The 19335-nt window shown below is 36.2% G+C and overlaps 1 protein-coding gene across 1 annotated transcript; it reads right to left on the bottom strand.

Annotated features, from left to right (window-relative positions):
- Nucleotides 1-1320: 1320 nt before the first annotated feature.
- LOC138888419 (kinesin-like protein klpA) lies at nt 1321-2125 on the bottom strand. Its single transcript, XM_070170279.1, has 2 exons — nt 1542-2125; nt 1321-1441 (listed from the first exon to the last, which is right to left on the bottom strand). The coding sequence occupies exons 1-2, from the start codon at nt 2123-2125 to the stop codon at nt 1321-1323; spliced, it is 705 nt and encodes a 234-aa protein (XP_070026380.1).
- Between the last annotated feature and the right edge of the window lie 17210 nt (nt 2126-19335).

Raw genomic sequence — 19335 nt, 5'->3', positions numbered from 1 at the left:
TCAAACTGCATTATTGCTAAGGTATGACTTCCCTCCTTTTCCATTTGTATTTGATGCTAACTTTGTAGGTGTTCGATCGAAGACGTAGAGAAAACTCTTCAACACAAAGACCTTAGGTTTTAAAGCATGTGTTGCACTCTTTTTCCCTTAGATCGGTTTTTATCCCAAATGGATTTTTCCAATTAGGTTTTTAAAGAGGCAACAATTATGTGCTACCTGAGGAAAATTCAATAGTATCCAAGGCTTCTTTATAATCAACCTCAAATATTGGGCGCCCCGGGATGTTATATTTTCGAGGAAAGTACTTCATGCCAAAGGGTCTCGGTAGGAAAACTTTGTAATGGACCAAACGATCGAATGAACCGTGTCCATATAGGCTAGTTGAGCCCCGATGGAAATAGCTCAAGGTTCGAGAAAAAATATGCCTCGAAAACTCGGGGACTGTCATCAATAATCAAAAGGGCTTCAAGTTATCTAAACTCGAATTCATAAGGCCTCAAAGAGGCACCCCTTGTTCTATAGGCCAAGGCCATCATTCTCGGGGACTAGCACTTCGAACAATTTTGAAGTGTTATTGGGAAATAAGCCCAAGGGGCATACCCAAAGGCTATGGCGAAATTCATGTCGCTCGGAGACGTTGGAGTCCTGCAATAAAAATTAGGCCTTCGAATTCTTTGAAAAATCGGTTAAAAAGGCTGCCCTCGGCAAATAATCAAAAGGGTTTCGATAAAATCAGCCCTCAAAAAACCTTAAGAGGTATCAAACTATCTTAACATAAACGTTCTAAGGCACAAAAAGTAGAGGGGTTTTAATCGATATCGAACCCTCAAAAAACCCAACCGTTGAAAAATGCATGCTAAGGCACAAAGAAAATTTTACTAATTATTTTAAGCCGAAAGAGGGGAATAATAACAATCTTTTAGAGGCGGCCTGATCTAAAGAGCCTAAGGGCCAATACACTTAGAGTTCGAGACCTTGTTCTCACTCCATCCGAACCCAAGGGTTCGGCTATCCCGAGCCCAAATAAAGAATAACTTGACTATGGCTCAGGGACTCACCATTATCCGACACAAACCCTTAAGGGCCTATGCCTCAAGTTCGAACCTTATTCGAACTCGACTATGGTGACTTTGAGGAAGCCACCCAAAACCAAAGTCTCGAATGCACCGTTCAAAGCATAAGATTGTGCTAAAAATTATACAAGGCAAAAAAATATGTTTATAAAGATCGAGAAGGCATTCAAAAGAAACTTTCTTTTATATATTGATATGTACAAGAGACCGCAAAGGTCTTACAAAAAAGGAGAAGAAAAATAAAATACTAACTATGCTCGGGGCTGGTTTCGCCCTCGGGGGCAGCTTCTCTTTCGGGCTCCTCATCGTTATCGGACCCGTCTTGGTTTCCTTCATCATCATCATCATCGTCAAAGGAGAGAAGCAACCTATCATCAGCTTCAAAAACGCCTTAGCTTGAGCTATCTCTTTAGAGAGGTCATAACTTCGAGCATGAATTTCCTCAAGGGTCTCCTCCGAGATTGGCACATCACCAAGTCATTGCTTCGTCGCTCTCGATTGGAAGCCTTCCTTAGCTGCATTTGAGCATCCTCGACATCATCTAAGTACACGGCTATAGACTTGTCAGCCGAGATCTTCGTCTCCCCGACTTCTGCCTTGGCCTCAGCAAGCTTGACTTCGAGCTCCTCGATCCATTCAGCATGGGGCGAGCTTTTCTCGTTGATGCCCTGAAGTTGGACCTCGGCCAATGACAATTTGGCCAAGGTAGCCTCTTTCTCCGCAGCAAGGCGGTCCATGTTCTCCTTCCACCGATCACAGTTAACTTTTATTTGATCGACCTCCCCACGGAGCAGCTCGATCCTCTCTAGTTTTTGATGCAACTGAGATACTGAAGTATTAGCCTCCACAGTTGGGTCGAGTAGACCGTACTCTTTCAAAATGATAGTTACCTGCGCATCTAGCTTGGCTTCTTCCTTACGATCTTGGGCCAAATCTGCTCGGAGGTCCCTGATCTCCTCTTCTTTCTTCACATAGAGGCATTTGAGGGCGTCCCTCTCCTTAGTAAGCTTCTTGAGATCGGCCTCACACCAGTTCAGCTCGGCTTGGGACATGGTGAATGCTTCCCGATGAAGTACCACAGCGTATGAAGAAAGGGATGAAATCAACAAAAAGGAAATAAAAGCAAACGTGATAATGGGGAATGAAGTTTACCTGGTTAAGGATACGATGGGCCTTGTCAAAAACCATCGTCGCATATAGGTCATAAATATCATTGACCCCCGCATGGTAGTCGCAAAATATGTCTTCCCCATCATGGGTCGTTCCCACATCCGAGGTCCCCATTGCTAGAGCCTCCCGAAATTTCCCTTCAGAAAATTTAGGGCCGGGCGACGAATCCTCGATAGTGATTGCCCCATGCAAGTCACTTGGGGCACTCTCTCCCTCTTAGAGATCCCCACTACCGGACTCTTCGGGCACACTTGCCATTTGTCCATCGCGGCAGGAAATATCTTCGGCTCCCGTTGGCTCGGTGACTTTGCTCGGAGTACCTTCCGAGACTTCCTCGGTCCGAGGATGAGTTTCCTCGACCGTCACCGGCCCATCTATTCTAGCAGCTTCGACGCTCCCCCTCTTTCGAGGCACCATCTCACAACCGGCATCTTCCCCCTCCTCTTCTTTATCTTGTAGTTGTTAGGCTACGTCGACAGATAGAGCGACATAATCGTCTTTCAATTTACGGGCCTTGTTCTTCTTGGACTTCGGGGTATCAGAAGGTGAGTCCCTTCTCCTCTTCTTGTCCTTGGCCAGTTTGGGAACCACCTCTTCTTCAGGTGGGGCCAGCCTTAATTCAGTGACGTCTCCGAGGCCTGCATAAAAGGGAGTCAGGTATATGTAAAAGGAAATGTTTCAGAAAAAGATGTCAAAAGCATACAGGGTAAACTTACCATGGTTTTGAGCCTCCCATCTACCCCTTGCCAAGTCACGCCAGCAACGCTCGGCATGGGAGGAAGTTGCAGCCAGCTTCTGAACCCAGTCTTCGAGGTCGGGAACCGCGTGAGGTATCCAGGCAACCGCTGCATAACAAATGAAAATGTTACACAAAGCAAAAAATAAAGTACGAAGATTAATGGATAACACTTACGTTTGGGGTTCCACTTTTCGGGGAACAACAGCTACTCCTCGGGGATGAGGTCGCAGGTCCTTACCCGCACAAATTGGCTCATCCAACCTCGGTCCTTGTCCTCGTCGATACTTGCAAAAAAGGACTTCATTGATCAGCGTTGAAACTTGATTAATTCTCGATAAAGTTTTGGTTGATACAGTTGTATGTCACGACCCAATTCAAGATCATGACCGGAACCTGGGAGCAAGTGCCCCCAAGTAAGCCTCATCGGTATTTTACATAAAATCGGATAGAGTTTCCCCTATTTTAGGATTTATCCAAAAAATTTCCTATCTCATAAACAAATAACAACCAACCAATATTCGCCTAAATCAGTCACAATCTTCATCAACGAACAAAACTGAGTTTTCACCAACCTTACCAACATAATAATACTAAACCCATCAAAAATATGAAAAGAAAGTACAATACTACTAACCAATCCGATATAACGAATGAATACTCATGACACTAATAAAAATGACTATGGAACGACTCTAAGAGTTCAAAAGATAAGATGATAACAATAAATAAACTCTTCGTCCATGCGAACAAGTGCAGGGCTCACCAAGAACTATCAACTCGTATACTATAATTAACGAAATCATCACTCACGTCAACTGCCGTCTCTGTAAAAAAATAATAGCGAGGAGCGAGTCGCTAGCTCAGTGAGTAATAACACTTAACCACAACTATTTTTTAATCGGGGACAAGTCAGAAACATGTTTGTGTAATAATAATAAGAAACTATCATAAAAATAAAATGTCGTTTCAAATCGGTAAATATAATCAGTCTAGTCATGTGTCTCCTATAACATAAATCAATTTAACAAAACGGTAAGAAACTCAGTAAATATTGTGTCATAACAAATTTTTATGTTTGGTAGGTTTTCAAGAAAATATCATGTAATCTGTATCACTGTGTGGACCCCTTCGTAAAAGGAGTCAAATATAATTGTAGGTCCCTACTCGAGGGAAAACTGTAACAGTATGCTAGTTCTACCTTCCCACTAGCTAGGTCTATAACTGTAATCGATAATCTGTAAAGTACAAGGTGCACCAGGTCTAACGAACCCGCCGTTAGCTACGGGATCCTTCAAAGTCTCCCTCCTATTTATACTTGTATTTGTAATCGGTAAATCCTCATAGGAAAATATTTTAAAATAATATAGGGGATTCCAGTTTTTACCAAATCATGTAATTTCTTTTCGATAACGGTAAATTTTATCTCAAGTAACGGTAAAACATATTCAGTAACAATGAGAATATTCAAAATAACTGAAATCATCTAAAATAAATATAATGGTATCATATCAAGTAAATGACTTGTCCTAAATGCAAATTCAAAACAGTCGGTAACGTGTTTATATTAAAATCATATGTAAATCATGCTAGTTGTAGAAATACAAAATTGCGGTAAGGTTACTACTCACAGTACTTATGTCTAAATATCAAACTCGTCACCACGAGCTATTCATACGACTTCTTTAATCAATCTATAACCACATCAACATCAATCTTGTGTTAGTTTTTCTTGTTTAAGCTAATCCATAGCTAATTTAGAATACCTAACTCTTGGGTTTCATGTTTGACTCTTAATTCGTCAATTTATACTTACTCGCACTACTGGTGATTTAAACCAGTTCAAAATCTGTTAAGTACATGTTCATATAATATACCCAGTTAATTCATGGAAAAAGTCTCACGGATTTCTTCCAATTTTCTTAACTTTATCTTTTAAACTCTTAATTCAATCTCCACCTCATATATACTCAGTCCCATAAAATTGTGTATATAAAATAATATTGTTTATAAAGAAGGAAGAATACATGTAATTACCTGGAGCTTATCGTTGAGACGCAAGAATATATATATAAAAAAATTCCAGTTGGGTATGAGTTTTCGGTACCAAAACTGCACCAACAAACTTTTCTGATTCTTATTGAACGAAGGGTTTCTGCCAATACCTTCTCTGCTTTCTTTTCCTTTTACTCGTGTAAGCCTTCTTCTAAATTCTAAGTTCTTAAATCCCAAAACCTCTCTAATTAGAGCTTCTTCTTTTTTGTCCTTTATATATGTAATTTTTACCTCCTATAGCAAATGTTAAAACTTTATTTGTTTTAAATAAATACCATTTTAAAAAATTATATTTTATAGATACCTTTTAATGTTTATAGCAAAATATCTAATTTTGGTTACCTCCTACCCCTAAGCCACTAAATACGCTATTTTTTATTTTTCTCTCTCTTTTTTTTTTCAAATTTTTCTCTCACATAATTACCGTATTTCACATAAACATCTCACTTCAAGTTCTTTCTTTCTCTACTTTGATAAATGTCATTCTCTTCCCTTATTCCCTGAAAATACCTAGAGTAACAAAAAGAAAAAAAGCTGGTGCAACAACTTGAAGAGAGGAGAACGGCTGGACAAAGAGTGGACCTAATACAAAGAGACATCTTCAGCGCCATACATCCCTTTAGATCTTCATCATTCTTTCCCTCAAAATTGAAGATACACATACACAGATATAGTAGAGAGGAACAGCTAAGAAGATGACGAAATAAAGAGAACGAGAGTAAGAGGGAGGTGGCAATTTGCTGCTTATTCAATTTCTTGGATTACCATGGAATTTACGGTTATCAATTCCAATGAAATTATCTATCTTCTTGTTTTATTTTGTTGTTTACAATACAACGAAATTATCTACTGTACAGGATGCGTGGAAACAGTGAGATTCAGGGATTTTGCTCGACGGCGGATTCGCCGGAAATTAGGGTTTGTTCTTGAACAAAGACGACGGAGTTTGGGACTGAGCAACTTGAATTTCTGTTAATATTTTTCAATGTATTTTCAATGTATCACACTGTATTTTCATGTATTTCATTGTATTCATTGTCTTTTCTTACATTGTAATTCCCTCGCTGTATTTCATGTATTTCATTGTATTCACTGTCTTTTTTTCCATTATATTTCAATGTATCCCGCTATATTCTATGTACTTCATTGTATTCATTGTCTCGTTGTATGCCATGAATTTTTATAATTAATATAATTTATGTATTCAGATGTATTATATAATTTCTCTGAAGATTGCTATGTTTTTGGGATATTTTTCGGTTGAGAATCTTTTTTATAACTGGAAATACAAAATTTATGTGTTATAATTGCTATATTAGGAGTCTATTATGTTAATTGATTCACTTTCCGTTTACAAACAGTGTAATCCCATATTTCGCGCCATGAATACAATCGAATACAATAATTTGTCCAGCTGTAATCCCATGTTTTACGCCATGAATACAGTCGAATACACTCGAATATAAAAATCTGTCTAGTTGTAATCCCCTGTTTCACGCCTAGAAATGCTACTGTATTCATGATCCGTAATATAGCAAATTGTATCTATAGATAGTTAATTACCATAAAAAGACAGTGCTTTATGAAAATTTCTCTTTATATATCAAGCTTACGCCACTAGTCTTCGGATGGGCTAGACCCACTAACTTTCTTTCTTTATTTCTTCTTTTATTTATTTATTTATTTATTTATTGTTTTAGTTAGTTACTTACTTACTCTTCTTTAATGACATGTGATATTACATTCTTCCCTTCTTGGAAAATTCGGTCTCCGAATTTAGCTCTGGTACATACTTGTAGACTAAAACTGAAACAAGTGAGGATACTTGACTTGTATAGCATCTTCCACTTCCAAAGTAGTTTCTTCAACGATATAGTATCTCTACCTGTAACGACCCGATCGGTTTTGAGATTTTGCACTTTGCTCGTCAGTTCTCGGATATGACTTGCCCCTTGTGGTGTATTATGACTTATGTAAATCGTTGGTTTTGGTTTCAGGTTAATCAGAATGAATTTGGAAGAACGGTTTTCAGTTTAAAGCTTAAATTTTGATAGGTTTGACCAAGATTTGACTTGTTTGTATGCGATCTCGGATTGGAATTTTTATGATTTGTTTAGCTCCGTTAGGTGATTTGGGACTTAAGAGCGTGATCGGAATGCACTTTGGAGGTCCATGGAAGGTTTAGGCTTGAATTGGCGAAATTGAGATTTCGGCATTTTCTGGTTGATCGGTGAGATTTTGATATAGAGGTCGGAATGAAATTCCGAAAGTTGCAGTAGTTCCTCTGTGTCATTTGGGATGTGCGTGCAAATTTTTAGGCCATTCAGACGTGTTTTGGTTGGGTTTTTGATCAAGAGCATAATTCGGAAGATTTTTGAAAAGTTTGGCTTGAATCGGATGTCTTTGGGTTGATTTGGTGTTGTTTGAGGTGTTTTGAAGATGGTGCAAGTTTGAATAAGGTATTGGATATGTTTTTGCTTTTGGTTGAGGTCCCGGAGGCCTCGGGATAGTTTCGGATAATTATCGGGAGGTCGGACTTGGAGTTTTGCAGCAGAAAATTTGTTGCTTCTATTGTTTCCGCACATGCGGATTGGTGACTGCAAGTGCAATGCTGCTGGTGCATAAAGGAGACCGCAGAAGCGGTGCTGGCCACAGAAGCGAAGACCTTGACCGCATCTGCGAGGCCGCAGGTGCGATACCTGGGTCGCAAATGCGGAATCTGATAGAGTAAGTGAAATCCGCAGAAACGGGTGTTTTTCTATAGAAGCGGAAGCGCATGTGCGCTTATGGGATCGCAGGTGCCGAAGTGCTGGCAGAATGTATAAAAAATGCCTCTTCGCGATTTTCAGTCATGTGTTCACCATTTTTGTGCGATTTTTGGAGCTCCAAGCTATGATTTCAAAAGAGGATCAAGTATTTCCAAAGAGGTAAGCTACTTAGGCTTTATACCTTGTGTTTATGGTGATTATTTCATTGTTTAATCATGAAAATTAGTGGAAAAATCTGAGGAAAAGTAGGGAAATTAGGGCTTGAAATTGGAGAGTGGATTCTGAGAATTTGAGTGACCATATGAGGTCGGATTTTGGTAAATTTGATATGTACGAACTCACGAGAGAATGAGGATTCCATTGATGTTAATTTTTTCGAGTTTCGAGATATGGGCCCGGGGGCCGGTTTGAGCAATTTCGGGATTTGGATGTAAATTGGATATTTTCGAGTGAACTTCGTTCCTTTTGCATATTTTAATGATTATGTACTGATTTTGGCTAGATTTGGAGCATCCAGAGGTCGAATTGTGCGGGCGAAGACATCGCGGGCTAGAGGTTGGACTTGATTGAGGTGAGTAATGATTGTAAATGATGTTCTGAGGGTTTGAAACCCCGGATTGCACATAATAGTGTTATATTGAGGTAAGACACACGCTTGATGAGAAGCATGGGGTCATGCATTATTGGGGATTATGACTTGGTCCATCCCGATTGATGATTTTACTGCATATTTGACTGAAATCTATTTGGTATCATCATTATTTGGGCTAAATGCCATATTTCGGCTTCATGCCAACTATTTGAACCCTTCGGGAATTTTTATTGATATTTCCTCACTATTTTAACTTTAAACTTGTACTCAGTCATGCTATATTCTACTGTTTTCAAAACTCAGCCATGTTTACTCTGTTTTAACACTTGAAATGATATTTTAAATCATATTTTTGGGCTGAGCATCATGGTTTACTGTTGCCCGAGTGGCTTATGTGATTTTTGACTGAGTAAGGCCGAGGGCCTGTGTTGTGAGGATACTTTTAGGTCGGGTTGCACGCCGCATCAGTGATACACTTTTGATTATGAGGCCGAGGGCCTGAGATATGTACGCTACGAGGTAGCTTGTTGATATTGATATGAGGCCGAGGGCCTGAGATATGTACGCCACGAGGTGGCTTGTTGATATTGATATGAGGCTGAGAGCCTGTTTATGATGCCACGAGGTGGCTTGATATTACGCTTGGGCCGTAAGGGGCCCCTCCAGGAGTCTGCACCCCCCAGTGAGCGCGGGTACCCATTGTGATGTGAGATATAGCCCGAGGGGCTGGTATTGTTCTATCTAATTGCCCGAGGGGTTGGTATTATTCTGAGATATTGCCCGAGGGGCGGATTTGTTGACATTGTGCCCGAGGGGCGAACCTTATGTGCTTATCTTTCTTATTTGCCTGTCATGTACCTGTTTAATTGTGTATTTGTGCCCGAGGGGTGGATTTCTGTGCTTATCTGCACTAATTATTTTGCATTCATTTGTGCAACTGTTAAAAAAGTCATTTTCAAAGAAGTTTAAACCGAGCTAAGATATTCTAAGAGATTTTTCAGCTTCATTGCTTTCTTACTGGTTTTTGAACTGCTTCTATACAGCATGTTGATGCACTTTTCATGATTTCTTACCATTCAGACTTTAGTTATGATTATCACTTATTGAGTTGGAGTACTCACTTTACTCCCTGCACCTCGTGTGCAGATTCAGGTATTTCTGAATCCGGTAGCGAGTATTGGCTGATCGGAGGCGGAGTTATCGGAGTTTAGTAAGGTAGCTGTCGGCGTTCGCAACACTGCTTTTCTCCCTCTTCATTTCATTAGTCTGTATTTTGTACATTTAAGACTTTTCAGTTGTATTTAGACCCTAGTAGATACTCGTGACTTGTGACACCCCAGTATCGGGCTGTGTTTGGGCTATATTCTGCACATTACACTATCTTTTGCTTAGTTTTTGGCTTATTTACTCATGCTTAGACTGATTGTTAATGCTTAACTGTTTAAAAATCTGAATTGGGATTAGTTGACTGGCCTTGTCTTCACGAGAGGCGCCATCAAGACCGGGTCTAGGTTTAGGGTCGTGACACTACCAGACCTTCAAGAACATAATTTCTTTTGATCATAACTTTCTTATTTGTCCGTTAACAATAGCGATCGACTCTTCGTCATAAGTTAACTTCTCATCAAGTTGTGTAATTGGTGCTTCACGCACATAAGAGGAGTTCAATATACTTTTTTTTTATATAGAATAAAGGCATGGAATGCTAGATAAAAAAAATATAACTTAGGAATAAGTACTAAATGGTAAGCAACGACTCCCATCCCTTCAAGTATCTCTTACAATCTTATAAACCTTGGATTCATCTTTTCTCTTTTTTCAAATTGCACCACGCCTTTCAGAAAAGAGACTTGTATGATCACTCAGTCTCTAACTATAAATTCTAAGTCTAATTTTTCTCGTATGCACAAAAGTTTTGTCTGCTTTGTGATGTAAGTAATATCTATCTGATTGACTGGACCTTATAAATAACTTCTCATACTACTAAGTCTGAACCTAATACCTTAGCCTTATTATTTTTAATCATCTAATAAGGGAGCGACGTCGTCATAGCTTTTCATACAATGCCATATTAATGCTCTAACTAAAAGCTATTATTGTTGGTAAATTTAGCTTAACATTGGGAATTATCCCAACTACCTCCAAGAGCAAATACTTAAGCTCTTAACATATCCTCCTAGATTTATATAGTACGTTCAGACTGCCCGTCTCTTTGTGGATAAAATACAGTACAAATATCTACTCGTGTACTCAATAACTATTGGAAAGATTTTCAAAAGTATGAAGTAAATTGTGATCCTCTTTCATAAATTATGGACAATAAAATTCTATGGAATCGGAAAATTTTCAATTCATGTACATCTGTGCATATATCAACTCACAATAAAAGTATTGAAAAGTAAGAAGTATGCTTATTATGAAAGCCTATACAAAATTTCACACATATAATCATGACTTCTTATTGTTTGAGGTAGTTCCGTCATAATTATATTCTATTTCACTTTGAAATCTCGAGTTGTTATAGTGATTTTGTAAGTCGTAAATGCTTTCCTTAACATGCCAACAAGTCAAATAGTTAGAAACAAGTAAAGAAAATTTGAAATTTGTTCTTTCTTTTCTCACAAATACAATATTTTTTCTAGTTAGGGTACATCTTATTGGACCCCGAATGTATAGTGTATCAAGAGTTGTGAGCTCCTCACGAATAACTCGTCTTAACCCATTTACTTTTGGTACACATGACCAGTCACATAGTCAAAGAATACCATCACTACCAATAATCATATCCTTGCTTTCACTGCCCAGGGCCTCATCACGTTACATAGTCGCTCATCTTTATATTGAGTGACATTTATATACTCTACTAGTGAAGACCTGACTTTAACACAAACTAGCAATGTCTCTTAATTCCCCATACTAAATTTGATATTGGTATCCTCTAGTTTATGCATATCTTCAGCCAAAAGTCTCCAACTATATATCCAAACTATTTATAGATTTTCTGCTCAATGCATCAGCCACAACATTCATTTTCCCAATATGAAACAAAATAGAATAATCTTAGTCCTTGAGAAGTTCAATCCACCAATACTATCGAAGATTCAAATCTCTATGCAAACGTTTTTACTTGAAGCTCTTATGGTCAGTATAAATCTCGCAAGTTTGATCATATGAGTAGTGTCTCTAGATCTTCAGAGAAAATACCATGGCGACAATCTCCAAATCATAATTAAAATAGTTTTGTTCGTATTTTTTTTAATAGTTGTGTTAAAGCACAAGATATCCCAATCATTCTACATGATAATATATCCTAATCCGACTTTTGAAACATTACATAATATCGGAAATCCACTAGAACTTGATGGTAAAGCTAATATCGATAGTGGTCAAACATGTCTTGAGCTTCTAAAAGCTCTACTTATATTTCTTCGTCCACTAAAACTTTGAGTTATCTTTTTTTTTTTGTTAACTTGGTAAATGGCACCACTGCTATTGAGAAATTCTATAGAAAATAGCTTGTAGTAGCCTCCCTAGCCCAAGAAGTTGTGAATCTCCATAGAAGTAGTTGACCCTTGCCACTTTTGAACCTTTTTTTTTACTGTTAGAATCTACCGTAATCCCATCCTTATTTGCAGTATGCCCGGCGGATGCCACTGAGCTAGCCAAAGTTCATGCTTCAAGAACTTGGTAAAAAGCTGACTTTCCTCCAGCGTGTTTATTAAATTTTTCAGGTGATCCTCATGTTCTTCCTGGCTACGAGAATATACTAGAATATCGTCAGTAAAAACTAAGAATTTTTTTTCCAGAAATAACTTGAATGCCAAATCTATTATATACATCAATGCAGCTAGAGCATTAGCCAGTCCAAAAAGCATCATAAGTAACTCCTAATGTATGTATCGGCTTCTAGAGGCAGATATCGAAATATCTTCCTTTCTTATTCTAAGCTAATGATAACCAAACTAAAGATCAATAGTTCTTTGTAACTAATCAAACAAGCCATCTATACGAGACAATGGGTACTTACCGTGTATTGTTACCTTATTCAATTATTTGTAGCTGATGTACATTCTTAGTGACCTATTCCTTCTTAAAAAAAAAAATATGGTGCATCTCATGGTGAAACTCTGGGTATGATAAAACCCTTATCCAGTAGGTCTCGCAATTGTTTATTTAGCTCTCTCAACTCCGTTGATGCCATATGATATGGTTTGCATGTCAGGTGCCACCTCAATATCGAAGTCTATTTCTCATATTGGAGGTAATCCTAGTAAATCCCCAGAAAGACATCAGCGAATCTCTCATTATGATATTTTTTCAAACTAAGTGTTTCTTCTCTTGTGCCCCTTACTGTATCTATGAGACCTAAACAACCTTTCTTCTATTACTCTTAAACCTTCAAAATGTACAATTTGCTCGTCTCTAAAACCTATAATCCCTTTTTGGACAAAACTAGCTTATAAAGTTCACCAAACATAATAGTCTTTCCATAATAATCGAGGGTAGAATGGTAAGAAGATAATCAATTCATACCCATAAGTACGTTAGAGTCAAACCATATCAACTACAACTTTGATTATCTAGGATTTCATTCTCTTAACTTGAAGTTAAAAGCTTTAAATATATGTCTAACTACTATAGATTTTTCACAGAAGTGACAACCTGTAAAAGATCCCTCAATATCTCAAAATGTCCTTGATTTTAAATTTTTGACCCATATTAAAATCTATACTAAAAGATTCCCTAATATCGGTCCTCTTACGTGAATTCTTGGGTGCACGCCTATCGTGTTCATGTTTTCAGTCTTTTCGCTAAGTGTAACTGCCATAGAATAGATCAAAATTTTTGTATGTGTAATTACTACCTTGTTTAAATTGTTAACCAATCTTTCGGCAAGCCTCTAAAATTAATATATTATGTTGAGAAAGTTAGGTGCTATATGTCGGTAGACTCATCGTCAAAATCAATTTCTTAATAGGCAAGTTCATACTAGAAATTGTCAAGAAGGAAGTGATTCATACACTTCAGTGAAATCATTCGCAAATTATTTGTGATGCTCTTGTTGGCATCCCTAAGAGTACGGTATCAGTTTATGTATTCAACATGTTCTCCGGTCTATAAGTTATTTGTTCTATATACCACTCCATAAAATATTCTATAGCTCGTGTGGTAAATATTTTATCAAAAACCTTTAAAAGGATCCTCTGAACTATCAGGAATGGTATACTTGGTAGTTTCACTTTTAGAAACTTTATTAAGAATATTTCTATGTTCCCTGCAATCTTCAAGGTTCATAAAGACTCTAGAGCACTATTTTGTTGCCGATTCTTCTCATGTCTATCCATTATTTTCATCAAGATCTTAAATTTTCTTTTTGTATAGATGTAAGTACCTTTATAATAGCATCCTTTATTATTAGAGTGGTGGAGTAGTACTAATTTTAGGAATGGACTCCATCAAACATGTTAGCGGAAAGAAAGCTCCTCATTAAAGCACAATGATCCTTTCATCATCCGTGCCTACTACTTATGTCGCTTTCCTTTGTCGAGAGACAGTTGCCTAGTGTCACCATTTGATATCTTTGAACCTTTAACCAAATTTTATTATCGGGTGAACCATAGAGGAACAAGATAATAGTGATAGATCTAGTTATGACCCTAATCACCTTACACATTCTGAGGAATAAGAAAGAAAGACAAGACACATCTTATCACGTCCTCGCAGAATCACGATTATGGGAATGGCCAATTACATAACCATAATTGATATTCTACTACCGACGTGTGCTCCATTAGTCACAAGAATAACCTAGGCTCTGATACTAACTTTGTCATGACCCAATTCAAGATCATAACCGGCGCCTAGGAGCAAGTGCCCCCAGGTAAGCCTCATCGGTATTTTACATAAAATCGGACAGAGTTTCCCCTATTTTAGGATTTATCCAAAAACTTTCCTGTCTCATAAACAAATAACAAACAACCAATATTCACCTAAATCAGTCACAATCTTCATCAACGAACAAATCGGTTTTCCCCAACATTACCAACCTTACCAACATAATAATACTAAACTCATCAAAAATACGAAAAGAAAGTGCAATACTACTAACTAATCCGATATAATGAATGAATACTCATGACGCTAATAAAAATGACTATGGAGCGACTCTAAGAGTTCAAAAGATAAAACGATAACAATAAATAAACTCTTCGCCCACGCGTACAAGTGCGGTGCTCACCAAGAACTATCAACTCATATACTCTAATTAACGAAATCATCGCTCGTGTCAACTGTTGTCTCTGTAAAAAAAATAGTGGGGAGTGAGTTGCTATCTCAATGAGTAATAACACTTAACCGCAACCATCTTTTTTACCGGGGACAAGTCAGAAAATATGTTTGTGTAATAATAATCAGAAACTATCATAAAAATAAAATGCCCTTTCAAAACGGTAAATATAATCAGTCTATTCATGTGTTTCCTGTAACATAAATCAATTTAACAAATCGGTAATAAACTCAGTAAATATTGTGTCATAGCAAATCTTTATGTTTGGGAGTTTTTCAAGAAAGATCATGTAATCTGTATCACTGTGTGAACCCCTTCGTAAAATGAGTCAAATATAACTGTAGATCCATACTCGAGGGAAAACTGTAACGTATGCTAGTTCTACTTTCCCACTAGCGAGTGCTATAACGTTAATCGGTAATCTGTAAATACAAGGTGCACCAGGTCTAACGAACTCGTCGTTAGCTACGGGATCCTTCAAAGTCTCCCTCCCATTTATACTTGTCTTTGTAATCGGTAAATCCTCGTAGGAAAATATTTTAAAACAGTATATGGCATTTCAGTTCTTATCAAATCATGTAATTTCATTTCGATAACGGTAAATTTATCTCAAGTAACGGTAAAACATATTAAGTAACAATGATAATATTCAAAATAACTGAAATCATCTAAAATAAATATAGTGGTATTATATCAAGTAAAGGACTTGTCCCAAATGCAAATTCAAAATAGTCGGTAACATGTTCATATTAAAATCTACATTATATTAAAAGCACGGACCCCTAAACTTAAAAATATAATTACATATTTGCCCTTCTAAACAAATATAAATATCTTATTCCTTAAATTAAAAGAAAATAAATTGAACAATTGCTACATTGAGTCACAATGGTTGGAAAGTCTATGGACACGTTGGTTTGGCACAACCCATATTATTTAAAAATAATATATTAACTATAAAATATTTAAATAAAAAGAAGTCAACTAATGTGCCTTTTCTTTCCTATTGTTGTGTCTTTTTAAGATAACTAACCAACTCTTCTTTCAATTCAAAATTCACCCCATCAAAGATTGAACACAAGTTCATCCTTTTTGAAGAAATATACTGGAGACGAAAAAAAATAACGATCTTAGAAGATTGAATATTAAAGCAATTATATATGAGGCACATAGACACGGCTCTAAGAAGTCAAACACTCCTTTGGTAAATTTTCATCAAAGTAAATATTATTTTATGAAAGAAGGTATCACATGATATTGTCAAGGATTCTATTTCATCAAGCTATTATTTGGAGAGATTGGAGCAGTTTGATAACGAAAAAAATGAGTTCTATTTTCTCTTATTCAAATTATGGTTTATATACTGTTTCTTATCCTTAGTAATTTGTAAATACAATTCTATAAATGTTAGGACACTTAATATATATTATGTCTTGCATGCATATTACAATTAAGAAGAAAAAATAGTATATTAATTATTTCTTTTGACATATGAGATTGATTTGTTGCCTGTTAGTATATAATTTAGTAGCATGCATGAAATTATATGAAAGATTATAGTTTCAAGGATGTAACATGTGAATTAGGCTTCCTAACTGGATTAAGTTTTAGAAATCGTAAGAATAAATGAGGTTTACACATAAATATTATTAAATGTTGCTATCCTTTTATCACGAATTTTATTTCTCTTTGAGAGAAAATCTAAATAACCTTTTAATCTATTTTTAACAATAACAACAACAATAATAATAATTTGAAAAAATTATTTATATTGTGTTTTTCTAAATAATTATGTTCTTTTATTCATAAATTATTATTTTCTGAAAATATTTAGTTGTTAAGAAAAGAACTTTTCAAAAAGTAACTTATTTTATTTAAAAAAAATTATTTGTGAGAGAAAAGTTATAACTTTTTATTTATTTTATATGATTTTATTATATAATAACTATTATGTATAGCTATTCAATGTGATTTTGACGGTTAGTGTTATGAACTATAAAATCAATACTGATTAAGTGACCATACGTCCATTTACATTGGTCATTTACAACAACTTGTGCTTTTTTTTATGCAAAATAATCACCCCTAAAGATAATATTTTACCAATGCTAATACTATTTTATAATATTTCCTATTAATTATCATCTACCTTAATTGTTGAACGTAAGCAACCTCTTTGACTTACAAATCTTCATCAAAAAATCATATAATCCCTCCAATAGTCTTCAAATCACTAATCAATTACACATGTTTGGTTGCTATAACCAAAAACACCAAAAAACCACATAGAATTGAACACATAATTGCCAACAAAAACAATCCCATGGGAAGGTAGTAAACATATAATTACCAAAAGTGGCAATCTCATTGGCGCTCAACCAAAGAAATGAAGCAAATTCTAAAAACAAACCTAAATATTTACTGACGAAGTGATGTATTGAAAATCAATTTAAGACATTTCCAATAAAATTTTTGTTGATAACACTATATCAACCCAAGGTGTATTGACTTAGACCTTAAGCAAAAGAACTTGGGCAACAAAGCTATATCAGCCATGCCCAAAAGTTGAAATGCTGAACTACTCAATTGGGATTCAAATAATCCAACGGCTGATAAAATAGCACCAATTTTGATCCAAAATTTCAACCATTTTTCAGAATTCATTTCTGCAGCATTTGCAATAAATACAGTGCGTCTCAATTATTTTGCTCAACTGAAACATATCCAGTGAAGGACAAAAGTGGAATAATATACCCAATACAAGTGAAATCACAGAAAAAGTTAATATTATGGGAAATGTATTTTTTTTGGATTCTCAACTACTCCAGCACCAGCTTGAGGTGGGTCGGGTATTGGAGCCCCAACACCATCTTGTGGAAGTATCGGTATTGAAACTTGTGTATTACCAGCATCACCACCTTGTGATGGTTCAACGATTGGAGCTTCACCACCACCTTGCGGTGGCATTGGTATTAGAACGTGAGCATTACCAGCTCCAACACCATCTTGTGGTGGTTCAGCAATTGGAGCTCCAATTTTAACTACTTGATGAGGTGCAGGAGCTCTACCAACGATAAGCACACTAAGCAGATTTCATCTCTGTGATCTGTTATCCAACACCCGGCTTACCCAGGTAGTAAGACAAAAAATCAACGGAAAGATTGAGAAATCACTCTTAGAGATGCACAATGGCAAGAAAGAATTACCCACGTACCTCAACAATGTCTCAGCTAAGCGGAACAAAAATTATATAAAAGCAGTCACAATAACAATCAAATCTTTCCCCTCAATTAGCATGACTATACTCTTAGAACAAACCCAACAATAAATTAAACAAAGAGCACCACCTCTATGCCTTTGCAAAGCAATCTTCTTTCTGGTTTGATTAATTACATCCCCTATAAGACAAAGTAAAGCAATGAAGGAACTTACAGTTGTCAAAATGCAAATACCCCTAATAACAGAAGTATCATGTGGAAATTGACTCCTTAATGTCACCCCAAGATCAATAACTAAATTGACCATATAAACATACTTCAAGATGAGTTTCGTGAATTTACTCTTTCTCTGTTTCTTAAAAATGCAGTGTATACCAAACCCTAGAACAAAAGTGGCAAACACTGTAAGACCTATGGGGAATCACACCCAAGCTGCTCTTCACTGTCTCTTTTTTAATGAAGCAAGAAAAGAACAACTTTAGTAAACCCTAAAGCTGATACTACAAGTTTGAGACTCAACTAAATATAGACATTACAAATTAAAGATCTAGCAACTACTAATTGACAAGATAGTAACAACTTCAGTTTTCAATTGAGTACAAAACATTAGAAAATTCGAAACATCAACCGGCTATTTCTTTTTTATCTTCAGGAAACTAGTCATATGTAAATCATGCTAGTTATAGAAATACAAAATTGCGATAAGGTTACTACTCACAGTACTTGTGTCGAAATATCAAACTCGTCACCACGAGCGATTCATACGACTTCTTTAATCAATCTATAACCACATCAACATCGATCTTGTGTTAGTTTTCCTTGTTTAAGCTGATCCATAGCTAATTTTGAATACCCAATCCTTGGGTTTCATGTTAGACTCTTAATTCGTCAATTTATACTTACTCGCGCTACTGGTAATTTAAACCAATTCAAAATCTGTTAAGTACAACATGTTCATATAATATACCCAGTTAATTCATGAAAAAAATCTCATGGATTTCTCCCAATTTTCTTAACTTTATCTTTTAAACTCTTAATTCAATCTCCACCTGATATCTACTCAGTCCCATAAAATCGTGTATATAAAATAATATTATTTCTAAAGAAGGAAGAATACATGTAATTGCCTGGAGCTTAACGTTGAGACGCAAGAATATATATATAAAAAATTCCAGTTGGGTATGAGTTTTCGGTACCAAGACTGCACCAACAACCTTTTCTGATTCTTATTGACCGAAGGGTTTCCGCCAATACCTTCTCTGCTTTCTTTTCCTTTTACTCGTATAAACCTTCTTCTAATTTCTAAGTTGTTAAATCCTAAAACCTCTCTAATTAGAGCTTCTTTTTCTTTTTTTTTTGTCCATTATATATCAAGCTTATGCTACTAGTCTTCAGATGGGCTAGGCCCATTAACTTTCTTTCTTTATTTTTTCTTTT

Source organism: Nicotiana sylvestris, chromosome 3 (assembly GCF_000393655.2).
Source record: "Nicotiana sylvestris chromosome 3, ASM39365v2, whole genome shotgun sequence".
Lineage (NCBI taxonomy): Eukaryota > Viridiplantae > Streptophyta > Magnoliopsida > Solanales > Solanaceae > Nicotiana > Nicotiana sylvestris.
The sequence above is the reverse complement of the archived record's forward strand: the minus strand, read 5'-3'. Positions and strand labels throughout refer to the sequence as shown.